The following is a 24,300-nucleotide window of genomic DNA, read 5'->3' on the forward strand; positions in this document are numbered from 1 at the left end:
ATAGATGATGAGATGGTTTGGATGGCATCACCGACTCGATGGACAGGAGTTTGAGCAAGCTCTGGGACTTGGTGATGGACAGGGATGCCTGGTGTGCTGCAGTCCATGGGGTCTCAAAGATAGGACACAACTGACGACTGAACTGATACTTCAGAGGGTATGTACTCAATAAATGTGAAAGAAAGAAAGTGAAGTTGCTCAGTTGTGTTTGACTCTCTGCGACCCCATGGAATGTAGCCTACCAGGCTCCTCTGTTCATGGGATTTTCCAGGCAAGAATACTGGAGTGGGTTGTCATTTCCTTCTCCAGGGGATCTTCCCGACCCAGGGATTAACCCGGGTCTCCCGCATCGTAGGCAGATGCTTTAACATCTGGGCCACCAGGGAAGTCCCAATAAATGTCCGCAATAAATGTGAACTGAACGTTATATCTAAAGGAATTACCTCTTACTATGTGCCAGGTGCTTAGTATGCCTTATTTTGGTATATCTTTACCAGATTTCCTGAGTTACATCTGAGGAAACCAGAAGCTCAGATGGGGAAAGTGGCTTGCCTAAATAACCCAGCTGGTCAGAAGAAGCTAAACCCTGATGGGCCTCAGGACTACCTGAGTTAAGATGCTGACCTCAGGCCCATCACCTCTCTGCACAGGGTCTCTTGAAGCTCATGGCCCAGTAGAACACATGCCAGACCAAGGTCACACTAGAATCCTTTGGCATCAAAGAGTATTCTCTCCCCGCTCCACCCTTCCCCCAAGACTCCCATCTTCATCTGGCTGACAGTCCAGACCAGTTAAGTCCAGGGCTAGCTCCTCACTCTGAAATCTGCCCGACACCAGACCACGGGGAGGGGTGCCCCATTGATTTAGTAACTTTCCTTTCCCCAACCCTACTTTTGATTCAGTTCTTTTCCTCAGAGAAGTCCGCTCTGCCTGGTCTGCTCCCCACTCCCAAGTGATGTGGTCTCCAAACTCTTAACACCACTTTTCAGATGAGCGGTATACCATCACCCCCCCAACCAAAGACCCTCCTGGGCCCCTGTCCCAGCACAGTGCTCCAAACGTCCCTTTTCCCGCTACCCATCCAGTGACCAGGCTCTCTGGTCTCTCTTCACTCCCTTCCTCTTCCCTGATCCCTCCGCAACCCACGTGCCGTCACTCAACAGGGTCCTGCTCCGAAGCTCGCCTCTCCTCTCCTGTGTGGTGCACAGTGATCTAGCGCTTCACACCACCCCCCACCCCCGCACACACAGTGGTCCGTTCCAACAGGTCTGCTCCCCCTCCTTCATACACCCAGTGGTCCGACCCCCAGACTCGCAGGGCTGGTCTCTGAGGACCCTGAGGCGAGACGAAGGCAGAGATGGCAGCGGTAGGCCGGGAGCTGGAGCGGGACCGGGCGCGCTTCGTCTACGTGACCCGCTTCGGCTCGCACCAGTGTGGCGGCGTCCTTGCGCTGGGCGGCCGCAGGGCTCAGGGCCCGAAGAACGCCGGGCTCAAGCACGGCCACAGCCAGGAGAAGCCGCGGGCGGCAGCGCCAGGGAGTCCAGGTGCTGGGGAGCTGCCCCTTGGCTTCCGGTCCGGGGCCCTCGCGGCCTCCTCCCCCGCGCCCTCCTCGAGCGAGCCGAGCAGGCGCATGCCGGCGGCGCGAGGCGGCAGAGCGGCTGGCTGGGCGGGCGGGGCCAGCGGGTCAGCTGACCTCTCCATCCGTCTCAGCAGCCATCTTACCAGGGGCTCGAGTCAGTTGAACGGTCGGCTTCTCAGTCTCTCCCCCGCCGCCACACCCCCACCGCCGCCGCCACACCCCCACCGCCGCCGCCACACCCCCACCGCCCCTCCGTGGGCGGCTCCGGGTTAGTCGCTTTGCTTAGCGGCCGTTAGACCACAGGCAGTGGGCCACTCGCCATGGACAGCCCTCCTGTCGGTCTGGGGACGAAGAGACGAGTCCGAACTGCGCTTCGGGATTGCCCCGAGAAGCCGCAGAAGTGCAATGAAGGTCATTTGAGATAAGCCTGAGATCCGAATCCGAGAGGGGAGGCTATTGGAAGGAGCTCCTAGTGTCTCTCAGGATGATGGGGGCCTTGGCCTAAGTGTCCGTATTCCTTTTAGGACTCATTGAATTTATGAGTTAGCCGAAGGAGAACCGACACCTTTAAAATGCTGTCTCTTACTCCTTGAAAGCAGAGGAGAGGATGTCTTTGTATTTTCATTCTACCTGACTTCCCTCATAGCTCAGTTGGTAAAGAATCTGCCTGAAAAGCAGGAGACCTGGGTTGGATTCCTGGGTCGGGGAGATCCCTTGGAGAAGGGAAAGCCTACCCACTCCTGTATTCTTGGGCTTACCTTGTGGTTCAGCTGGTAATGAATCTGCCTGCAATGCAGGAGACCTGGATTCGACCCCTGGGTTGGGAAGATCCCCTGGAGAAGGGAAAGGCTACCCTCTCCGGTATGCTGGCCTGGATTATTCTATGGCCTCTATAGTCCATGGGGTTACAAAGAATCAGACGTGATTGGGCAACTTACTCTTCACTTTGTGTCCTTCAGGAGTGTTTTATATTCGAACGTTTTTTCTTCTTTAGGTTTTTCATATATCTTGTTAAATTTTTTCCTAGGTATTTGATCTTATATTCGGTCGTGAATGTGATTTCCTCTTCCATAATGTCCTCTGAATGTTGTTTGTGTATATTAGGCCTCTTGATTAAAAAACAAAAAGTTTGAGGAGAGTTGAGAGTTATACACTGGGTAGTATACCACCATAGTCAGAATCTAGAACATGCACATCACCTCAAAAAGTCCTGCCTCTCTTTTGACAGCCCATCCCTCTAGCTGTACTTAAAAAAATTAATAGTTTATTGAGATATAATTCACAGTAGACTGAGTTTGCTCATTTAAAGTCTGTAATTCAGTGATTTTTTAAAATAGTGTTGTGCTACCATCATCACAATCAATTTAGAACATTTTTATTACCTCCCCCCAAACAAACCCTGTACCCTTTACTGTCACTCACCATTTCTTCTCACTGCACCTAACCCCAGCCCCAAGCGAGCACTCAACTATTTACTGTCTCCACAGATTTACCTATTCCGGGCATTTTGTATATATGAAATCATGCAGTACGGGCACTTTTGTGATTTGCTTCTTTCAAGTAACCTATTGATTTTAATTGATTTTTAATTTTTCGGTTGCTACACACAGGCTTTCACTAGTTGCAGAGAGTGGAGAGGACTCTTCTTTGCAGTGTATGGGCTTCTCGTTGTGGCGGCTTCTCTTGTGGAGCACAGGCTCTAGGCACTCAGGCTTCAGGAGTTGTGGGCTTAGCATGTGGAACCTTCCCGGATCAAGGGTCAAACCTGTGTCCCCTGCATTGGCAGGTGGATTCCTATCCACTGTACCACCAGGGAAGTCCTTGCTGCTGCTGCTGCTAAGTCGCTTCAGTCGTGTCGGACTCTGTACGACCCCATAGATGGTAGCCCACCAGGCTCCCCTGTCCCTGGGATTCTCCAGGCAAGAACACTGGAGTGGGTTGCCATTTCCTTCTCCAATGCATGAAAGTGAAAAGTGAAAGTGAAGTCGCTCAGTTGTGTCCGACTCCTAGCGACTCCATGGACTGCAGCCTACCAGACTCCTCCATCCATGGGATTTTCCAGGCCAGAGCCTGTGGATTTTTGTATGTTAATTTTTGATCCAAGTACTTCACTGAATTCTTTTATTATTTGAATTAGTTTTGTCATTAATGCTTAATGATTTTCTGGGTATGCTATTATATTATTTGTAAATAGATATAGCTTTATTTTTAACCTATTTTTATGCCTGCAGTTGATTATTAAATTATTATTGTTTAATTGCTCTGGCTGATACCATGAATAGAATGTTGAATAGTAGTAGGGATAGTGAGCATCCTTGTCTTGTTCCTGGTCTTAGGGGAAATGCCTCTAGTTTTTCCCCATTAAATGAAGTCTTGTCTTTAAGACTAAGGCCTGTATGTTTAAAACATTAAAATGTATTCTTCAGTTTTTATTTTCTTCATTGTTTTTACCAGGAATGAATGTTGAATTTTGTCGAAGACTTTCTTAGATTTTTGGAGATAATATTTTTTCCTTAGACTTATTAATATGGTATGTGATAATAGATTTCATAAGATTGAACGAACTTTGTCTTCCTGAAATAAATCCCACTTGGTTATAATGTATTTTTTTTCTTAATATGATGTTGGATTCTGTTTGCTAATAATTTGTTTAGGATTTTTGTTTTGGAATTTGAGACAGTTTTTCTTTCTTTATTTCATTTGGTTTAGGTATCATAGTTAAACTTAGTTCATAAAAGGAATTAGGAACTTTCCCTTTATTTTCAATGCTCTGGAATAGTTTATAGAGCACTGAGAATATTTGGTATTTGAAGATTTGGTAGAATTCTTTTGTGAAAACATCTAGGTCTAGTTTTTATGGGATAATTCCTTAATAATTTTCTCTGTAACTTCTATGGAAATTAGTCCCTTTACATTTTCTAATTGGATTGGGCCAATTTTGCTAATCTGTATTTTTCTAGGAGATTATTGCTTTCGTTGTTTTATTTCTTTGCATAGAGGTCTGCTCAGTAGCGTCTTTTGATTTTTAAAAATTATTTGTGTTTCAATGGTTAGTTCCCCCTTTTCATTTTTTGATGTATATGTTTTTTTTTTTTCTTGATCAAGTTCACCAGTGTTTTATTTTGTTAATTTTTTAAAACAGAGGATTTTGATTTGTTAATTAGGTGTTTTATTTTTCTAATTTCTTTCTCAATAATAAAGATAAACAATAAAGATAAAACTTCATTATTTCCTTATGTGTACTTTCTCTTGGTTTACTTTGTCCTTATGCTTTTGTTTTGAGCAAAAAATTTAATTTTTCCTTCCTTTTTGTCAATAAAAGTATTTATCACCTGAATTTTCTTTCTAACTACTTTAAATCCCATAGATTCTAATAAATGGGCTTCCCTCATAGTTCAGTTGATAAAGAATCTGTGTGCAATGCAGGAGACCCAGGTTCAATTCCTGGGTTGGGAAGATCCCTTGGAGAAGGAAATGGCAACCCACTCCAGTATTCTTGCCTGGAGAATCCCATGGACAGAGGAGCCCGGCAGGCTACAGTCTATGGGGTTGTAAGAACTGGACATGACTTAGCCACAACCAGACTTCCTATTTGACAGGAATTAATTACTGCTTTAAATCCCATAGATTCTAATATATAATGTTTTTATTGTCACTTAAAAAATTTTTCATTTTTGTAATTTCAGTTTGTATTACCACTTTCACTCTAGAGTTGCTTAATAGATTTGATTTTAAAAGTTTCCAGGACTTATTCTTTTTTTCTTTCTTTCTTTTCTCCTAGTAAGCTCTAGTTTTATTGCATTGTGATCAGAATGTTGTTTGTAATGTCTCCACTTTATGAATGTTATTGATGTTTATTTTGTGACCCAGTTCATGAACTCTGCTTCTGGTTCTTTTTCTCCAAAAGCCAAGAGAGAGGACTGGCCTTTTAAGTTGTGTTTCTTCCTTTAAATTCATGCTTGCTGCTTTAACCAAATCAGTTCCATTAAATTGCAGGCTTTTGGTCCTTTATGTGGTGTCTGGCCTTTTAAATCACACATTGAAATTCTTTCCTGTAGTCTGTGCTGTGATCTGCCTGGTTATCTTCTGTAATAGTATTTTGAGATTTAGGGTGCATTTCATCTGTTTGCTCCAGCTCTCTTGCAGGCACCTCTTCTAGTGTCCCTCCTTTCTCTTCATTGTTGGCCACAAAGCCTTGCTTAGGGTGAGGTTTAAGCAAATAGGATCGTAGTGCTGTGATTTAATGCTTTTTCTCATTTTACTTATATTAATTTTGTATTTTCAGCATTCTCTCTCTTCAAGTAATGCTGGGGGTATGGTTTTGTGAAGAATCCTTGTCAAGTTTTTTGAGGAGAAATTTTGGCATGTTTATTACTGTACCCTGTCTCTCTCTCCCCTACCCCTGCTATTCACTGTAGCTACCAGAAGTTCTGCACTGAAAGGTTTTGAACAAGAGAAATAGTAGGAACAGGTTTACTTATTTCATGCTGTTTAGAGGAGAGTTGAAGGCAGGCAAGAATAAAGCCCAAGTTGAAAAATACATGAATAATTTGTTTGCTATCCTTTTTCAGGACTTAATTTTACTTTGCTAATTTAATTTACCTAAATTAATTTTGATAATTTAGAAGTATAAAACTGTACTGTATGTAACTTGATTGACTCCTGAGAATCAGCTGTGGTGGGAAACCTTCAGAGATTCTTCATCAGGGGCACTATTTTAGACTTCATATCCCTCCAAAGGTCCCGTTGTTAAAAGGTGCTCAGGTTTTTTGTTTTGGAGTTTTATTTTTTGGCCCCTGAACTGGTGATCTAAAAAATTAGGAATAGTGTAAGACATTTTAGCATTAGGTTTCCAGTTCCTTTGAATAATAGAAACAGACAAAAGACTCATTCTAGAAATTACGAGTATGGTGGTAGTGGTGAGCTCTTCAACTTTAAAAAGGAGAGAGCAGGAAGAGAGGAAAGAATAAAATGGATCCAGTATTGCATTAGCACCAGCAGATCAAAGAGAAAAACAATAGTCCAGCAGTAAGGTAGTAGATTAGAAATGAAGAATATTGAAAAACAGATGAAGAAACTCATGGGAGAAGGGAAAGGATGCATGAATGAGTACTGGAGATCCCCACATAAGTTAGGTAGAAACGACAGGATGGCAAAGAGCTCAGATTGTGGAACCAACCCTCTGCTTTTTTAACTTTGTGCTGAGCTAGAATAGCTTTCCTCTAGTTGGCTGCCCTGCTGGAGTAGGAGATGACGATAATTCGGTTTTGTTTTGAAGTTTGGTTCTGAAATTTTGAAATTTTTTGCTGTTCCTTTGTGGCAGGAATGACATGGTCAGAGCTGGGGGAAAGATAACTGGGAGTGAGTGAGAGTGGGAGAGATTGGAAGCCAGAGACCAGTTTTGAGGCGGTGATAAAAGGAAGTATAAAAGGCCTGAACGAAGACAGTAGCAGTGGAGGGGGAGTGAGCAGGATTGATGCCTGGCTGGAAGAGGGAAAAGGCCAAGTCTGAAGTTTCCGTGCTGTGCAGCTGAGGCGATGATCAAGCCACTAACTTTGGTGACCACTCTGCTGTGCTTTTGAAACCAAGAGTAGTATCAAGGGAAGGAGGTAGACTTATATTTCAGTCAAGCCAGAGAGTGCTTAAGTGTTTTAAGTCTTACTCATTCTTGGGTGTCTTTAATATTAACATTAAGTGTGCATTCATTGAATACTTAGGCCTGGCTCTCTGCAAGGAACAAAGGTAAATGCTTTATTCAGTAACATTTATTTAACATCTGCCATATTGTAGACACTAGGTTAGGTGCTAGTGACACAGAGGACTCAGGCAAATGTTTTACTCTCAAGGGACTTTTACATGAATAATGGAAATACAAGCTAGCAGGCATCAGTGCTGTGAGAGAGACATCTTGGAAGGTCTTTGATAGTTCAGGAAAATGGAGACAAAGAAGAAATCAAGGTATATGAATGGAGAAATTGTGAGTGGGTTGGTAGGTATCTTCAAGAGCATTGACTTTGAAGTCAGAAAGCCATAATCTTGGTTCTCTCATTTACTAGCAGTGTAATATTAGCTAAGTTAGTTAACTGTTCTGATGTTCAGTTTCTTTTTCTATAAAATCAGGATAATAGTTCCTACCTCAATGAGTTACTGTGAAGATTAAGTGAAGTAATGCGTGCAAAATGCATAGCACAGGGTTTGGCAGAGAGAGTAACATGCCAGTAATGTTGGCACACTCAGCAGAAGTAGCTTGGGGAAAGAGAGGGTGATTGTCCCAGGGTCTGGACACTAAATATTTATTGAATGAGTGAGAAATAAATTTTGTACCACATTGTGGAATGCCTTGGAGACTCATTTTATGATTACTGAAGATTTTTGAATGGTGGAGTCGAGTTATCAGAAACACATAGGCTTCCCTGTGGCTCAGATGGTAAAGAATCTGCATGCAATGGGGGAGACCTGAGTTTGATCCCTGGGTCAGGAAGAGCCCCTAGAGATGAGAATGTCTACCCTCTCTGGTATTCTTGCCTGGAGAATTCCATGGTCAGAGGAGCCTGGTGGGAGTCTTTGAGTCCATGGGGTCTCAAAGAGTTGGACATGACTGAGCGACTAACACACACACACATATACTTCTGGAAGATAAGCTTATAAGCTGTTACTGCTCCTAAGTTGCTTCAGTCGTGTCCGACTCTGTGCAACCCCACAGATGACAGCCCACCAGGCTCCTCTGTCCATGGGATTCTCCAGGCAAGCGTACTGGAGTGGGTTGCCATTGCCTTCTCCAATGCATGCACGCATGCTAAGTCACTTCAGTCATATCCGACTCTGCGACCCTATGAACAGCAGCCCACCAGGCTCCTCTGTCCATGGGATTCTCCAGGCAAGAGTACTGGAGTGGGTTGCCATTGCCTTCTCCAGTATAAGCTGTGTGTGAGACGTATTGTAGTTTAGAAATCCGGGCATGTGTGCTCAGTCATGTCCCACTCTTTGCGACCCCATGGACTGTAGCCTGCCCGGCTCCTCTGTCCATGGAATTTTCCAGGCAAGAGTTCTGGAGTGGGTTGCCATTTCCTCCTCCAGGGGATCTTCCTGACACAGGAATCAAACCGTGTCTCCTGTCTCCTGCACTGGCAGGTGGGTTTTTTTACCACTGTGCCACTTGGGAAGCCTCTTAGAAATCCAGGGGCTGGCAAGTCAGTAACTCTTCTTAATGTTTCGGGCAAGACTCATAAGTCAAGCTGGTTCTATATTATCCAGAACTTGGGAGATACAAGCATAATTTTTATATAGTAGAGCTTCCCTGGTAGCTCAGCTGGTAAAGAATCTGCCTGCAGTGGGGGAGACCTGGGTTCGATGCCTGGGTTGGGAAGATCCCCTAGAAAAGGGAAAGGCTACCCATTCCAGTGTTCTGGCCTGGAGAATTCCATGGACTCTATAGTCCATGGAGTCTCAAAGAGTCAGACCCAACTGACTTTCACTTATATATAGTAGAGGGTGATGAATGCTATTGTGGAGGTACAAATAAATGCTGTGGAGGTGGTGAATAATTGGGGGATGAAGGAATTAAGGAAAGTTTCTTGGTGGTGGATGTGGCTCTGTGAGATTTACACATGTTCCTGAGATAATAGGGGATTATAGGTGGGGAAAACATGTAAGCAAAGTACCATAAGGATCAGTGATGGATAATAATTAGAGAAGGAGGAAAATATATTTAGACTGGATCAGAGTGTTTTCAAAGAGTAGAGACAGATTTGAAGCACAAGTTGAAGCTTCAAATTTGAAGCATAAAATCTAGGTATACAGGGGAGCCATAGCCTCAGTAAAGTGCCCAAAATAAGTAGAAGAAATGATTTTGCCTTTTTTTCTTTTTCTCTTCTCTATGCTCCTTGACATATTTTATATTTCTAACTAATACAGATAGATATGAGGGTGCCTATCTTGACCTCAAGGAGTATATATATCTAGGTTAGGTAAGGCTTACAAACAGAAAATGTTTGGAAAAGAGACAAGTACAGTATTCCAAAGGATGTAGGCGCTTAGAGGGAAGGATACATGTGGGTATATGAAGAGCAGAGTTTCCCAAACTTGTTATTTTCCTGTTATATCTGTACATCTGTACTATAATTTACTTAATATATTTATTTAAATAGGTGCATTTTTCCCTCTCAACTGAATTTCTTTTTAGAACAGTTTACATCATTACCTCAGTGGAAAGCATGTATCATTTTCCATAAATAGAAATTAACTAAAAAGAATCTAATAAAGGAAAAACAATATTATTAAATTCTAGCCAAATAGGTTGTCTTCTGGAAGTTGCTGCAGTCATAAAGAGAGATGAGCAAGTCTTAGAAAAGTTTAAATGACATACCAGTTCCAAACTCTGACTTTCTCCTTGATATAATCAGAAGATTGGAAAAGAATTCAAAAGGGAATGAGTTTCTTTTCATGTGAGTTCATATTCATTAGTGCTGTATCTGTGCCTGGCTCAGGATCAGTGGTCTGTTCCTCACAAATGGGGCATGCCAGTTTAGAACATACTCTGTTTCACTCAACAAATGGAGTATTGATTGTGTATCTAATTTCTATACTGCTGGACTTCTAATGAATAGAACACATTTCTCAAGCAAACAGCATGATAAATCCTGTGGTAACTGAGCATAGGGTGCTTTGTGAAATCAGAGAAGGCTCTCTGCCCCTGGAAAGCTAAATACTGGATGAGTCGAAGAAGGCCAAGTAGAGAGCGGTGGTCTGGCAGGAATACAGCGGGGAAATGTTGGGGTACATACAGGGTGTTGCAGGCAAAAGAACAAACATAAGCACTTTCAGGGAACACATGCTCATTGTGCTTTGATTTTGTCTTTGGATACGCAAACCCTTAGGCTTTCTTCTCACGGTTAATATTTGGGAAGGCAGTATGGTTTATTGAGTAGAGTCCGGAAGCTTATAACTCTGACAGACCTTTATTAGAACCTACTGTGTGTCTGGTAGGATAGATAGATGAATGCTACACACAGGGACACTGCCCCACCAGAAGGTCACAGCATGGTGAAGGAAACTATAAACATATGCTACTGTGCTGAGTATCTTGAGCAAAGTGTTTCTGGAAGCAAGGGCTGTGGGTGTTTGAGGGGAGAGGCTGTAGAAACCTATGAGCTGAGTTTTGAAAGCAGGTAGATATTTGCCTCACTGGTGTGTGTGTGTGTGTGAGAGAGAGAGAGAGCACACCTAGGGCAAGGTGTGGTTTTCTGGTATTTGTTTACTCTGTTGCTAACCCTTCTGGGGCTCACCTTTCAAGTTGGAAAGGGAGGGAGATCTAGGCACCATTAGATAGTTTACCCTTAGTTTTCTTGTTTTATTTTTTTCCAGTATAGTATTAGTTAATTGGTAAACTGCTATTATCTAGTCATCTGAAATATATCAACAAGTGTAAAAATCCCCAAAGAAAGCTTGAGACATTTATAGTTGTTAATTATCGGGATAGTGAATTCTGTAAAGTATGTGCTGACTTGATATTTTACCTTGTTTCTCTCTCTCTGTTTTTTTAAAAATTAGGTTTAACCCAGAAGAATTTAGCTAAAGAGTTTGACTTCCCCATACCTTTGAGTGAAACTTCCAAAATAATGAAGAAGAAGAACAAAAAGGTATATTTTTGCACAGGGGAATGAGTGATATTTTGAATTTTAGATTAACCTGTTTAAATACAAATGTGTGAAGAAACTCAAGACATTGAAAATAGTTCCATCTTTTGAAAAATTAAGTTTAATGAAATGAGAAAACTAGAATTAATGATCAGAAATGAAACTGGGTTTGAAAATATTTATTAACCATGAAGAATATCTCTTCCTGTGTTTGAAGATATAAAATATATTTTAACCAAAGTATAACTGTGAGCTTTTTCAAAGCATGAAAATACATATTCTATAGAATATAACATGGATTTCACAGGAAAGTACAAGGTATCTATGTTGTTGTCACAGTGCTCTTTTAAGGACAAGGGATATACATTGTTTCTAGCAGGAAATCTGACAAGCAAGGACCTTTATGCTGAACCCTTTTCTTGTCTAGTTGTCCACATGTCATGGTGACTTCAGTGTTTTAAACATATTCAAGATCAGTTATTCTACTAATCTTTGTTTACCACCGTATGTTTTACACTTCATTTTAAAGAAATCATTAGTTGATAATGACACATAAATTATATTATTTCTGAGTTTTAAGTTTTTTTGATTTCTAATCCATATATGGTATAGAATAGCATTCAAAGTGACTGACTCTTTCAGCAAGTGTATTTTGAATGAGCATTTAATCTTCCCAGTATACTGAGAAGTTTTTCTTCCAAGAACCAATTCCTCTTGGACAATAGCCAATGTTTACCTATAACTACTGTGGGCCAGACACTAGGTGTAAATGCTGTATGTATATTTTTCATGATTTCTAATAATCCAATGTATGAAGTTACTCCTAGATGAGATTAAAACGCTTGCCTGATATTAAGCAACTGGTTAAGTGGTTAAGCTGGAATTTGAGCCTAGATTTCTCTGTTTGCTTCTGTGGTCTCCATTCTTCCTATTCTAGTATATTCATGCTCTCTGGTAAGTTTGCTTTGGTATGTCCTAGGAGAAATGTTTAAGTATTAACTAGAATAATAAAATACACTAAAAAATCATATCATGGCCCAGTGGTTTATACATAGGAATAGAAATTATTATTTTTACTACCTTTCAAAACAAAATTGAGTATGTTGAAACCATAGGACTTACTGGACATTGCCTTTGAAAGACCTTGCCTTCATCCAGGAAAGTTTATTTATTTATTATAAATTTCCCCAATTATTTATTTTTAATTTTTTGGCTATGCCATGCAGCATGTATGATCTTAGTTCCCCAACCAAGGAACAAACCACCTCCTGTGGAGTCTTAACCATTAGACCACCAGGGAAGTCCCCAGGACAGTTAGTTTAAATACTACAGAGAGGAAATACTAAGAAGTTAGAAAAAGATACCAGAGAATTCAGTGAATATGGGAAAGCAATTTTGTTTAATTTTTAGATCTCTGAGTGCTTTGTAATGATATCAAATTGACATGCACCACAGTTGACTTGGGGCTTCCCTTGTGGCTCAGCTGATAAAGAATCCACCTGCAATGCGGGAGACCTGGGTTCGATCCCTGTGTTGCGAAGATCCCCTGGAGAAGGGAAAGGCTACCCACTCCAGTATTCTGGCCTAGAGAATTCCATGGACTGTATAGTCCATGGGGTTGCAAAGAGTCGGACATGACTGAGTGACTTTCAGTCATCACGGTTGACTTACTTCTAGTTGTCTGCATCACACTGTAGTCCACATTCTCTGCTCAGTGTTCCTTAACTGTGCTTATCTTTTGAAGGTTTTAGTATGGAATGGAGTGTACAAAATCATTTCAAAAATGCTTGAAGAAAATGAGAAATACAGACTTAGGCTGAAATGCCAACAGTTGTCTAGAGAAAGTAAGTAAACACAATTTTCATTGTATTAAAGAGAGCTGGCTTCTCTAATACTTTATTTCTCTTGGATCACATTAGATCAGTAGTTTTCCTCATTGTCACATTCAGTGCATAGCACTGTAGATTCGAGGCTACCATTGTATCACTGTTCATCATAATTAAAAGTACAGAGCATTGTAAAGCACTGAGTGTAGAATAGACCGCAGGTGTAGCTATGTGTGGAGGAGTGCAGAAAGTGAATGTTGACTGAGCTTCCTGAGCCAAGGAAACATGCTTGTCTCTTAAATCTGAAATATTTTTGTTAAATCTGAATTTGAATGAGCGAGTAAGTGAGTGAAAGTTGTTCAGTCTTGTCCAACTCTTCGATACTCCATGGACTGTAGCCTGCCAGGCTCCTCTGTCCATGGAATTCTCCAGGTCAGAATACTGGAGTGGGTATCCATGTCCTCCTCCAGGTGATCTTCCCTTCTCCAGGGGATCTTCCCTTTTCCAGGGGATCTTCCCAACTCAGAGATCAAACCCAGGTATCCTGCATTGCAGATGGATTCTTTACTGTCTGAGCCTCCAGGAAAGCCGGGTCACAAAACTCATCCATATAGATGGAGAAAAGCATTTTAACTATATTATAGTGTACATTCTGTGTTACTTCATACAGTCACTTCGTTTTCATGATGCTGCAGTCCAATTTAATGCATTTAGCAAACTCTTCCCTTGAGTTATAGCCTTGATGTCATTATTTCATTCCTGGAAAACAATTCATAATTTAAACCATATTTAAAACTACATCAGTTGATGTTGTGGTCAAAGCAAAATTAGATGTAATCTAGTATGTTTATTAAAGTAATTGGAAGTTCTGGATTCTCAAACAGTTAAGCTGGATACAATTTATGTAACAATGCCACATGAATTGCTTAATCATAAGTGATTTTCTTTCCTTCACATGCATGTCCTAATACATATATTACCATGCTGAATGTTTCTGTAGGTTTTTAGTATAGTTATTCAGTGACAACTTTTATTTTGACAGTCTGTAAATCTGCAGAATTTGATTTTGTGAAAAGTATTTTCATAAGATAATAATTAAAACAGAATGTTGTAAGCAATATAACACTGGAGACTCATTACTGTTCTTGTAATATTGCATTCATAATAGCATGAATTGTTTGCAATAATGGTATTTATACTAATGTTCACATTACTGATACTCTGCTTTGCTTTGCTTATCCAGTTAAAAAAGAGAATGAGGCAGGAGAGGGAATTAGGAAAAAGCTGTCAGTGGTTTCTTAGGTGACAAGGATGCTTGTATAGGCAGAGAAATGTGCAAAAATATCGACATTGTTCTGTTAATCCAGATCCAGTTACTCTAATAAATACACTAGATTACATCTAATTTTGCTCTGGCCATTACCTTGAACTCGTTAAATTCTTTTGTGCCTCAGCAGTAGGCCTTCTGAGCCCAGGTGGCTCAGTGGTAAAGAATCCACCTGCCAAGCAGGAGACGTGGGTTTGATCCCTAGGTTGGGAAGATCTCCTGGAGAAGGAAATGGCAACTCACTCCAGTATTTCTTGTCTGGATAATCCCATGATCAGTGGGCTACAGTCCATGGGGTCACAAAGGAGTCAGACATGACTGAGGGTCTAAACAACAATAGGCCCTCAACTAAACATCAGATGATTTAATGATCTTGTAAAGATTATTTAGCAACTTAAATTGATATGCTGTGTTTTCCAGAAGCTGCATGTTATAAATGAAAAGTATCTGTATAATTCATTATTTTATTACAATTTTAAATAAGATTATAGAAGCTAATAATTATATTTTTAAATGTATTATAATTCTTATTCCTTAATATATGTTTATTAAGGAAAAACCAGTGCCAGAGACCAACTTGAATTTTCCTTATACTTTATCTTGTTCCTAGATTCAAAAGATACAAAATGAATCTTCTTGTCATCTTCTGGTAAGAATACACTTAGATAAAAATTAAAAGGTATAGACTTTTCCCTTCGCCTTTTACATTCTACCATCTCCAACCTTTAGTTGCCTAATTCCAACCTGTTTTCTTTTTTAAAACCAGTGTTTGACACCTAGAAGGCATTCATTAAATGTTGATTGAAATTTAATAAGCTTCATTCAGGCCTCATATTCACAGTGCTATTGAAACTGCTCTCACCATGGTCCAACTTTTTTTGTTTTTTATTTTTGTTCATGTATCTGCTTAGTTCTCTTTTATTTTTGAACATGCTGTCACATTTAATGTTATCTTACTACTATTCCTTCAAATTTTTTTTCTTACTTATGACATTAAAGACTGTGTCATGGTTCTCTTTCTACCTTTCTGACTATATTTTCTGTGTATCTTTTACTTGTCCTTTTTGCTTCCATCTAATAACAAATGCTGCCCTTGGAGTAACTGTTGGTCCTCTTCTCTCTTCATGGGCTTCTCGGGTGGCACTAGGCAGCGGTAAAGAACCTGCTTGCCAGTGCGGGAGGCATAAGAGACACAGGCTCAGTCCCGGGTCAGGAAGATCTCCTGGAGAACGGCACAGAAACCCACTCCAGCGTTCTTGCCTGGAGAATCCCATGGAGAGAGGAGCCTGGTGGTCTACAGTCCCAGGAATGGAACCCAGGTCTCTGGTACTGCAGGCAGATTAGTATTCTTTAATCTGTAATAGCTCTTCAGTCTTTCTTTGTCTTTTATGATATTGACAATTTTGAAGAGTGCAGGCCAATTATTTTTCAGTCTATCCATCTGGGGTTGCACAGAGCTGAACATGACTGAAGTGACTAAGCACGCACATTCTCTCTTTACATACATATTCTGAGATAATTCACCTGTTTTGTGGCTCAATTACTCTTTCTGGGTGTATGACCCTTAAATATCTATTTCACTTCTGACCGCTGGTCAAGTACCTCTGAATTTATTTAGGTTGTTCTACATTTACTTTAAATGCTACATGGCTTAAACTGATCATGTCATCCCCCTTAGTGTTTTTTTTTTTTTTTCCCAGTTGTGCCCTGGTTTACTTATCGTCTGGACTCTTAATTCTTAGGGATAGGTTACACCCAGTTTGGTAGGGTTTGGGAAGTAGTATAAAAAGTAAGTAAGATGGGCTTTGGTGAAGAGAAATTAGACTTTTGTAAGTGAGAATGTGGGGGAAGGGAGTATATGGACATCAGCAAATTCATGGAGTCCAAGAAAGTGTTTATAAATGTACAGTTTTATTAAACTTATTGAAAGTAGTCATAGTAAAGAAGGGTATACAGTATACTGAAACTTTGTTTCAAATGGACTCACCTGGATACTTGGCCAAGGATCTGTACTTAATTCAGTAGGCAATGAAGAAACATGGAATGTTTTCTTAATGAATTCTAAAAGATTTATTCTAAATGATTTCAAACGTATATACAAATTGCAAGAAGAATGCAAAGACCTTCAGAATACACTTTGCTTGGGTTCACCAGTTTTTACATCTTGCCACATGTGCTTTGTCATTATCCTGCTCCCCATTCCTCTTTCTCTGTGTATGTGTGTAAAGCCTTGCCCCTTAATACTTTAGTGTGTATATCCTAAGAGCCAGGATATCTTTATTTTTACAACCACACTAGAAATATCAAATTCAGAGCATTTAACACTGATATAAAATTTTTATAAAATCTATAGTCTGTATTCCAATTTTTTCTTGTGCCATTAATGTCCTTAATGGGATTTTTTTGTTACAGAAGATCTGAATCAAAGGTCATGTATCATATTAATTGTAATGTCTCTTTAATGTAATGTATTAGTCACTCAGTTGTGTCCAACTCTTTGCAACCCCATGGACTATAGCCCATTAGACTGCTCTGTCCATAAGTTTCTTGGAGTGCGTAGCCATTCCCTTCTCCAGGGGATCTTCTCAACCCAGGAATCAAACCCAGGTCTCCTGAACTGCAGGCAGATTAGTATTCTTTATCTGTAACAACTCTTCAGTCTTTCTTTGTCTTGTATGATATTGACAGTTTTGAAGAGTGTAGGCCAATTATTTTTCAGTCTATCCGTCTGGACTTGCTGATAATTCTCCTGATTTGATTCACATTTTGCATTTTTGGTTGGTACATTATATAAATAATGTTACTTTCTTCTCAGAACTTCACATCAGGAGTGATGAGGTTTTCATTTATCTCTTGTTGAGGATGTTAACTTTGATCTGTTGGTTAAGATGTCCAGAACTCTACTATACACAGTTACTGTTCTTCCTTTTATAATTAGTAAGTGTTTTATGGAAAGATAATAAGAAATTATGCAGATATCTTGTACATTGTCAGTATAGGACATTTCAAAGCAGTGGGTTAATCAGGTGTGCATTTTAAAAAGAATCTGATGTCATTTTGTGAAAACGTGGAATGGAGGCAAGACAGAAGGTGAAAAAGAAAATCTAGGGATTGTAATAGCAGACCAAGGGAAAAGTAAAATGCACTTGAAAAGTGGAGAGGACACAGATGACTAGATGTAGGGAAATATGTAGATGATACTAAGGTTTGACAATGAGTAGGTAAGAAATAAATTGAAAGAGTTGGTTTTATGAACCTACTTAGTTTTATTTTGGCATGTAGGATTTCAAGCAGTAGGTACTCAGGTGAAAACTGTAAGCATTTGGAAGTGTCGGAGCCCATGTGATACCACACTGCAATAAGTGTATGCGGTTCTGGCAGTAGGTGCAGATGAAACCTCATTGTGGGGGTGGAGGGAGAGGAGAGGACTGAGAACACAGTGTCGGGCAGTGCCTAGGATGAAGAGGAAGTCTCAGGCTCTCGAAGAGGGATCCTAGGGGCATAATTAGGAGTGATGAGAGAAATGATTGAGAGAGGGGATACAAATGAAGCTTGCAGGAGATTGAGGGACTGATCTCAAAGGGGCTGAGTTCCAAGGAGGGCATTGACCTTGTTCAGTGACAGTATAGGGGTATGAAATGCTGTTCAGAGTTCCAACACTTAGAAGTAAAGCAAAAATTCCAAGTGTTGACAGTGGCCATCCTTGCAATGACTTTGCTTGTGAGTGGCTGGAGTGGCCTGGTGATAAAGGCCTGTGGTATAGTGTTTTGTGGCACAGTTCTTATAATTGGGACTGTTGAAGTCACCAAGGGTATTGACAGGAACTGGGGAGGGGAAGAAAATATGAGTTGAGCCCATCAGAAGCTTTTTATGGTCAACTAGAAAAGGGGGCTTCCCTGGTGGCTCAGATGGTAAAGAATCTGCCTGCAATGCAGGAGACCTGGGTTTGATCCCTAGGTCGGGAAGATCCCTTGGTGAGAATACCCACTCCAGTATTCCTGCTGGGTTAGCCCCATGGACAGAAAGGAGCCTGGAAGACTGCAGTCCATGGGGTTGCAGAGAGTTGGACACTGCTGAGCAAATTAGCCCACGTAGAGAAGGTAAAAGCTATCAAAACAATAAGTGCAGGGAGTGGCTAACTGTTGCTTTGCTGTATTAGAAACGTTACAATTTTTCAGTAACTACTAATTACGACATTTTATATTAACAAGAATTCAATTTTGTCATCTTTTATTTAGGTTTAACCTATTTCTGGATCTGTTTACCAAAGAAGATTATGAAGAGTTTAAAGATGGAATTTTAACTTGTCATAATTATATGGTTTGTTGGAATTAGAACTTTAACAGTTGAGCAGAAGAAACTACGCTTTTTATCAATTAGTGTTTCTTTGAAAATTAATAAAAATTTTAAATGTTGTTATATGCATACAGGTATTATTTTGAGAATTAATACTTATTCCATACTCATTAAATTTAATATTTTACATAAAATTTAAATTAGCATTTCAGTATAATTGCATGCATTTAAAATTGCCAACTTTCCCTTTTAATAATGAATCTGCAGCCGCTGTTTTATTTTTCTTCATATCGATTTAATTAAGTTAAATTTGGATTCACTTAAATTATTTTTGGCTTCCTCAATTTTTCTAAATTTCTCAATTATGATAAAAACCTACCATTTACATAGAAATTGTTTGAGGTGTTTAATAGTTATTTAAGCCATCTTTTTATCTGAGGGAAAATTAGTAAATTTATGCAAATTCTATATTATAATGTGGAGTATTTTGGAGAAATGTTGGATGGAGATCAAAGACATTCTTCTCCTTTCTAGGCTCCTAATTAGATACATTTTTAAGTGGATAAATGAGAGGTTTAGAACTTTGAAAATAATTTAGAAGTGTTTTTCAGTGAAGTCCCTGTTTTTCTATTCAATGTTAGTAGTAATCTAGTGCCTACAGCAGTTCTGCTTTTTGCTGATGTAGTCTCTCTCCCTAAATTGTATCAAAGACTGGAGCTAAAAATGTAGGGGGGAGGAGACAAAAAGATGTTTTCTCATCATCAAGCTCCATGTGCACTCCTTGCTTCTTTCCCTGAGTAAATTCAGTTCAGTTCAGTCACTCAGTCGTTTCTGACTCTTTGCAACCCCATGGACTACAGCACACCAGGGTTCCCTGTCCGTCAGCAACTCCCAGAGCTTGCTCAATCTCATGTCCATCGAGTCGCTGATGCCATCCAACCATCTCATCCTCTGTCATCACCTTCTCCTCCCGCCTTTGATCTTTCCCAGCATCAGGGTCTTTTCCAGTGAGTCAGTTCTTCCCATCAGGTGGCCAAAATATTGGAGTTTCAGCTTCACCGTCAGTCCTTCCAATGACTATTCAGGGCTGATTTCCTTTAGGATGGACTGGCTTGATCTCCTTGAAGTCCAGGAGACTCTCAAGAGTCTTCTCCAACACCACAGATCAAAAGCATCAATTCTTTGGCGCTCATCTTTATAGTCCAACTCTCACATCTGTATGTGACCACTGGAAAAACCATAGCCTTGACTAGATGGACCTTTGTTGGCAAAGTAATGGCTCTGCTTTTGAATATGCTGTCTAGGTTGGTCATAACTTTTCTTCCAATGACCAAGTGTCTTTTAATTTCATGGCTGCAGTCACCATCTGCAGTGATTTTGGAGCCCCCCAAAATAAAGTCTGTCTCTGTTTCCACTGTTTCCCCATCTATTTGCCATGAAGTGATGGGACTGGATGCCATGATCTTAGATTTCTGAATGTTGAACTTTAAGCCAACTTTTTCACTCTTCTCTTTCACTTTCATCAAGAGGCTCTTTAGTTCTTCTTCACTTTCTGCCATAAGGGTGGTGTCATGTACATATCTGAGGTTATTGATATTTCTCCTAGCCATCTTGATTCCAGCTTGTGCTTCATCCAGCCTGGCATTTCTCATGATGTACTCTGCATATAAGTTAAATAAGCAGGCTGACAATATACAGCCTTGACGTACTCCTTTCCCTATTTGGAACCAGTATGTTGTTCCATGTACAGTTCTAACTGTTGCTTTACCCCTGAGGTAAAGATCCCCTTTTTTAATCCAGGATCATAACAGTGATGTGCATTTTTTTGAGTGTACTGAGAGGGTGAGCTTCCTCATTTCTCTTACAATGGCATTATAGAGTGGTAATAATACAGAATTCTCATGAGGTGGTTCAAGATGTAAGGGTTGTAAAATAATTCATGGTGTTATAAGTTAACTACTTCATGAGACTAGAACAGCCTAGGGTTGTTGCGTCTTTACCAAATCCACCTGCTTCTAATTGAAGGACACATTGCCTGAATAAATGGGCCCTGCCTGCCATGCAGTATCCAAAGGTCCCCTAGCAGGGAGGGTCGTGCAACTTCTTTGGAGTGTACTGGGCAAATGTTCTGGCTGCTAAATTCTTGGGTAAAGCTTCAAATTTTGGTTAATACAATTTAAATCATTGTAAAATGAGACATTTACTTGTTTACACTGCAATTTATGTTGCATAAAGTTTTATGATGAATGTAAATGAGGATGTTAGATTCGCTCCAATGTAGGTTTATATTTATGTAAGTTATACTACTTGACATAGCAGTCTGTTTTAATTTATCAAGTGTGTCAGTACTTATTTGACATGGCTTCCCTGATAGGTCAGTTGGTAAAAAATTTGCCTGCAATGCAGGAGACCCCAGTTCGATTCCTGGGTCAGGAAGATCTGCTGGAGAAGGGATAGGCTACCCACCCCAGTATTCTTGGGCTTCCCTTGTGGCTCAGCTGGTAAAGAATCCACCTGCAGTGTGGGAGACCTGGGTTTGATCCCTGGGTTGGGAAGATCACACGAGTCTAGTGCTGGATACAAGCTTAGTTTGTCTCACTGTTCTCAACCCATGGAAGAAGGGCTTCCCTCATGGCTCAGTGGGTAAAGAATCTGCCCGCAGTGCAGGACACACAGGAGGTACAGGTTTGATCCCTGGACTGGGAAGATCCCCTGGAAGAGGAAATGGCAACCCACTCGAGTGTTCTCACCTGGAAAATCACATGGATAGAGGAGCCTGGTGGGCTAAAGTCCATGGGGTCGCAAAGAGTTGGATACAACTGAGCGACTAAGCATGCACAGTGATGATAGACTAGTTTTGAGTTTGGGAGCCAAGCCTGTGGAGATAGAGGTGGAAGCACACTGCTGCTGCTGCTGCTAAGTCACTTCAGTCGTGTCCGACTCTGTGTGACCCCAGAGACGGCAGCCCACCAGGCTCCCCCATCCCTGGGATTCTCCAGGCAAGAACACTGGGGTGGGTTTCCATTTCCTTCTCCAGTACATGAAAGTGAAAAGTGAAAGTGAAGTCTCTCAGTTATGTCCGACTCTTATTACAGAATGCTTGAAGGACAGTGGTGTGCCACTGAAGTAGCATCCCACGTTCCTAAGTCAGGGCCAATATATCTATGGCATCTATGTAAATATGCTCAGATTTTCTACCATGGGGGACATAATTGATGGCCTGCCTGAACTGCATTGCAAATCGAGTACTGCATTTGCATGAGGCTCTTGTTTCCCAATTATTTGCTGTAGCCAGTCATTAAGCATGGCGGGGATATTAAGGCAGGCACATTTCTTTAAAATGGGCCTTAAAGACTCCCCATTTGCCTTGCTAAAACTCTCTTAGAACCACAGCAGAGAAAGAGAATCTAAGACTTTTCCTACCCAACTCTCTTTCCTTACCCCTTTCTCCTGCAGAGATCAGTCCTTCGTCAAGGTGGGATGGCTCTCCTAGCCTCCCCTGACTCTCTGTTTTCCCTCACAGGCATTTCTTCAGTAAGTACTTGCACATCTAATTTCATCTTGGTTTCTGTTTTTGAGAAGTGGTGATGTCAGGGGTGGTCTGATAAAGTAGGCAGTAAGATGAGGCACTGGGATGGTGTACTTACCATCAAGATGGCAACAACACTCCTTCTTGAATGGTATTGCAATATGGATCGTCTCTGGCACATGGTGGCGGTCCTATTCTTAAGATCTCATCCGAGGTCTCTTGGAAAAACTTCACAGTGAAGTAAATGTCTTGACAGGTGTGTTGATCCAAGCATTTGAAAGATACAGTGTGAATAATGCCTCAAATATAGCTCAGTTGTCTGTTTACTGCTATGCTGTGTTAACACCCTACAGACAGGATAGTAAGAAACTCTTTGTCCATTAACAAACAGTTAAAGAATAAATGTAAGGACCAGTGCATCTCTCTGGTAGTTTATTGAAAAGTCTTTATCTGTTGCAGTGTAAGAGCAGACTTTGTTAAGTGGCAAACAGGATCTTAGAGCTAAAATTGCAGAGCTCCAGAGATGAATAAATAATCAGTCAAGGCAGGTCTGCTGTGACAAAGTCAGGGCCCAGGCTGGAGAAATCTGAGGCCCTGGAATATGTAATGGCACTATCTGGATGGTGTTCCCAGATCTGTGACAAAGTCAGGGCCCAGGCTGGAGAAATCTGAGGCCCTGGAATGTATAGTTGCACTGTCTAGATGGATTTCCCAGAAGGTGTTGGCTCTGCGGACTCCCTTCCCTTGGAGTTTGTAGTCTACCCTTTCCTTGTGCTTCAGGGTGTTGTAGAAGCCCCTCCTCTTCAAGGCAGTGAGTGTCCTCCTCAGGAGTTGCCCTCACCTCCTCTCCCAGCTACTAGGCCACCTGGAAAAGAGCTAGGCCAGATAAGGCAGGAAAGAGATTACACATAGGAGCTCTAGGACTTAGCTAGCATGCAGTGTCATGAGAAAGGAGCATACCCCAGGGATTGGATTTTGAAGGTGCTTGATCAAAGGGGCTGAAACATAAGACCATACTTAATAAAGAATTCATATACATGGGGGAACTTTTTTGTGATAAATGGGGAAAGAAGAATACTCAGGATTCTTGGACATATGTTTTGAGTTTACTTGAATATCTGGAGCTTCAAAACATCTTCAAAGCACTCCAGAGAGTGGGGGCATCTCAGGACCAGGTGATAAATGGAATCCTGGTTAAGGTCTGGAAAATACTCAATGGTCGTTTCCATAGTCCTCAGGTATACAGTTGATATACCTGGTAGTTGGTGTAATCTCCATACCGGATACTTGTCCTTTGTGGTAAGGGTCTCATAGTGGGGAAGGACAAGTGGATATGTCTGAAACTTCCCCCTTTCCCCAGCCAAGATATTAAATTTGAAAAGCAAGATTATATTCTATGGGATGAAGGGAGAGTGGCGGAGATTAGTGCCACCATTAAAGATCTAAAGGATTTGAGGATGGTGATTCCTATCATGCCTCTTTTAAATTTACCAGTCTTATCCGTGAAGAAACTAGATGGATCCTGGAGAATGATTGTAAACTACCTCAGACTTAACCAAATAGTAGCCCAGTTTTCAGCTGCTGTGCTAGAAAAGTATCATGGTGGAGCTGCTGCTGCTGCTGCTGTGTCACGTCAGTCGTGTCCGACTCTGTGCGACCCCATAGACGGCAGTCCACCAGGTTCCCCCATCCCTGGGATTCTCCAGGCAAGAACACTGGAGTGGGTTGCCATTTCCTTCTCCAGTGCATGAAAGTGAAAGGTGAAAGTGAAGTCGCTCAGTCGTGTCCGACTCTTGGTGACCCCATGGACTGTAGCCTACCAGGCTCCTCTGTCCATGTGATTTTCCAGGCAAGAGTACTGGAGTGGGTTGCCATTGCCTTCTCCAATGGAGCAGGAACATGATATATAGCTATTGATGCATCAAATGAATTTTTTTCCATCCCAATCAGAAAGGGTCAGAGACAGTTGCATTCATGCAGGGCAGACAATATTCATTTAGTTTTGCCTTAGGGCTATGTTAACTTTCCTGCCTTTCATTATATTATAGTACAAAGAGATCCAGACTGCTTGGTCATCCCACAAAACCTCACAGTGATCCATTAACATT

At 41.0% G+C, this 24,300-nt stretch overlaps 1 protein-coding gene across 5 annotated transcripts; it reads left to right on the plus strand.

Moving 5' to 3' along the window:
* Positions 1-235: 235 nt before the first annotated feature.
* C20H5orf47 (chromosome 20 C5orf47 homolog) lies at positions 236-18,792 on the plus strand. Of its 5 annotated transcripts, none has more exons than XM_061393241.1 (5): positions 1,100-1,544; positions 11,129-11,217; positions 12,959-13,058; positions 14,978-15,016; positions 18,606-18,792. In XM_061393241.1, exons 1-4 carry the CDS (start codon positions 1,358-1,360, stop codon positions 14,995-14,997), a joined length of 396 nt encoding a protein of 131 aa, XP_061249225.1. In that variant the 5' UTR covers positions 1,100-1,357; the 3' UTR covers positions 14,998-15,016; positions 18,606-18,792. The 5 variants fall into 5 exon arrangements, 2 of the variants coding, with proteins under 2 accessions (XP_061249226.1, XP_061249225.1); XR_009731710.1 differs by having other exon boundaries at positions 1,347-1,366; XR_009731709.1 differs by lacking the exon at positions 1,100-1,544 and adding an exon at positions 1,804-1,847.
* Positions 18,793-24,300: the final 5,508 nt, after the last annotated feature.

This window comes from Bos javanicus, chromosome 20 (assembly GCF_032452875.1).
Source record: "Bos javanicus breed banteng chromosome 20, ARS-OSU_banteng_1.0, whole genome shotgun sequence".
NCBI classification, from domain to species: Eukaryota; Metazoa; Chordata; class Mammalia; order Artiodactyla; family Bovidae; genus Bos; species Bos javanicus.

Excerpts from the sequence above, each read along its gene's own strand:
- C20H5orf47 (XM_061393241.1), top strand. The coding sequence starts at position 1,358 with ATGGCAGCGGTAGGCCGGGAGCTGGAGCGGGACCGGGCGCGCTTCGTC. Across the intron at positions 1,545-11,128 it reads GGCAGCGCCAGGGAGTCCAG|GTTTAACCCAGAAGAATTTA; the intron begins GTGCTGGGGAGC and ends TTTAAAAATTAG. Across the intron at positions 11,218-12,958 it reads TGAAGAAGAAGAACAAAAAG|GTTTTAGTATGGAATGGAGT; the intron begins GTATATTTTTGC and ends TATCTTTTGAAG.